The following is a 2,172-nucleotide window of genomic DNA, read 5'->3' as shown; positions in this document are numbered from 1 at the left end:
CCTCTAGTTCTGGTCATGTTATCCGTTACTCACTTGTAAATGTGAATCAAAAGTCCCTTCATTAAGATCAGGAGTAAGATCAGCTCTTCTACTCTGTCTGGGGAACTGCCCGCTGGAAACTGGAGCTGCAATTTTCCTGGAAGAACCCCCTTTTGTGATTGTTTTTCCTTGCAACTCACGTACCCGTGCCTCTAGGGTCGAGGTAGGTTTTCCATCCCACTTCCTCATGTCCTCTCTGTGGTCACGCAGGTTAAACCACACGGTGCTCCATGGTGTGTATCCACTATATCCTCTCTCTTGAGCAGAATGCTGATTCCTAATAGCGGAGATACTGGTCCATACAGGTGGGGAGTAGGACCTATCCTCTTTGAGTTGCTGGACCAGTTTCTCCACAGCCGAGACAAGGGAGGAAGAGAGACTTTCTTCATATTCCTGGAGTTGGCCGGCCAATTCATCCACCGTTGGTCCCTCTTCATCCTTCCAAGTCATTACTGCCAGTGAGTTGGCATATGATGATGGTGTGCTCCATACCAACTTCCACTACATGGGTTGTGTGCACCTGACTTCATCTGGATCTTCAGATAACTGTTCATTGTCCGGGTCACCATGAATCACCTCCAGCACAGCTAATTCCCTCAGAAACTGGATACCCTTCTCCATGGTGATCCACTTGCCTGGGTGACATAGAACATCTTCCTTGAAGGGATATTTTTCCTTTGTACCTGACAGGAGTCGCCTCCAAAGGCTGAGGAATTGTGTCCCTTTTCCAATTACTTTGTCAATGCCCCCTTCCCTGGAAAGGGATCCCAGCTGCTTGGCTTCCCTACCCTCTAATTCCAGGCTACTGGCCCCATTATCCCAGCATCGGAGCAGCCAAGTGACAATATGCTCAATTGGACAATGACTGAAATCTTCTCGCATATCTCGCAGCTCACTCAGGGATAGGGATCAGGTGGTTTCCATCTCCTTTATGAGTTCTTCCTCTTCCTCCTCCTCTCCTCATGATAGTCCTGCTTTTTCATCATCCCTTACTAAACGAGCTGACTTTCGCTTCCAGCATTTCTTCTTGTGTATAGGGGCGACTGATACTGGCACGGGTTGGTTCTCTGGTTCAGCTGCAGTACCTGTCACCGGGGTTGGAGTAGCTGCAGTGCTTGTTGCCGGGGTTGGTGTAGCCACAGTGCCTGTCGTGGGGGTTGGAGTAGCCACAGCGCCTGTCGGTTTGTTTTCCCTCTCTTCTCCCTGAGGGTGCTGCATAATACCAAGCAGCGTTCGGTAGTTACTAGCCAAGGCCCAGCACAGTGCAATAGGTTGTGCCTCTTTGGAATAACCACAGCGTTTTTTTTTTTCAAGCATTCTATCACTGCATCAGGATCTTGTAATTGTTCGGGACTGAAGTTCCAGACCACTGGAGGTGAGAAGTTCTCTAAGTACCTGCTCGTATTCTCCCACATGCCGTGCCACCCATGACCATCCGGCCTCAGGGCAGATCTCTGGTTGATTTTTTTAAATAGTTGTTTAACCCTAAACAAGACCTGAAACACATTCAGAAGACATAGCAATAGGAGCATGCTCGCTTGAACATCCCAGGGATATTCAAAATTCTCGAAAGCTGGTATAACTAGCCTGAAGAAGAAAGGGAAGGTGAAAGAACAGGGGAAAGCATCCCCCCCTGTCTTCCCCATAAATTGGTTCTCCGAGGAGAAAAGGTGAAGAGTGTCATTATTAATAATTTCCAAGAGATGGCACCCAAGGTACAGAGATGACAACAATACCAAATACAAATACAAATTAGTCTTTTTACCAGTAATATTATTGTACCATAAATTGATGTTACACAGTACAGCAAAATGATAATCCTGACCCGTCTCCCAGAAATGATGAACAGTACCGCAGGGAATACCTACTGCAAGTGAGGATTTATATAACACAACCATGCAAACAAATAAAACAACATTGTGACCAGCGACTATTAACTAATATAAATGAATGCTTATAACAAATTTATTTTAACACGCTCTGGTCAGATCTGTCATTATCTCAACCCTTCGAGCCCTATGTTGGGCGCCAAAAAGGACTGTTGTGGTTTAACCCTAGTTGGCAACCAAGCACGACACAGCTGCTCGCTCACCCTCCCCCCCACCGCGGTGGGATGGGGGAAAGAATCGGAAG

General features: G+C 47.0%; 1 protein-coding gene across 1 annotated transcript in view; it reads right to left on the bottom strand.

Annotated features, from left to right (window-relative positions):
- The window catches only part of ACAD11 (acyl-CoA dehydrogenase family, member 11), a 38,251-nt gene that overhangs the window by 7,411 nt on the left and 28,668 nt on the right, over nucleotides 1-2,172 (bottom strand). Inside the window, 2 exon segments of the mRNA XM_009331263.1 lie at nucleotides 184-540; nucleotides 1,033-1,319. Of these exon segments, the coding sequence (XP_009329538.1) occupies nucleotides 184-540; nucleotides 1,033-1,319 (644 nt within the window).

Source organism: Pygoscelis adeliae, unplaced genomic scaffold, assembly GCF_000699105.1.
Source record: "Pygoscelis adeliae isolate BGI_AS28 unplaced genomic scaffold, ASM69910v1 Scaffold99, whole genome shotgun sequence".
Classification (NCBI taxonomy): Eukaryota; Metazoa; Chordata; class Aves; order Sphenisciformes; family Spheniscidae; genus Pygoscelis; species Pygoscelis adeliae.
This window is presented reverse-complemented; position numbering and strand designations above follow the sequence as displayed.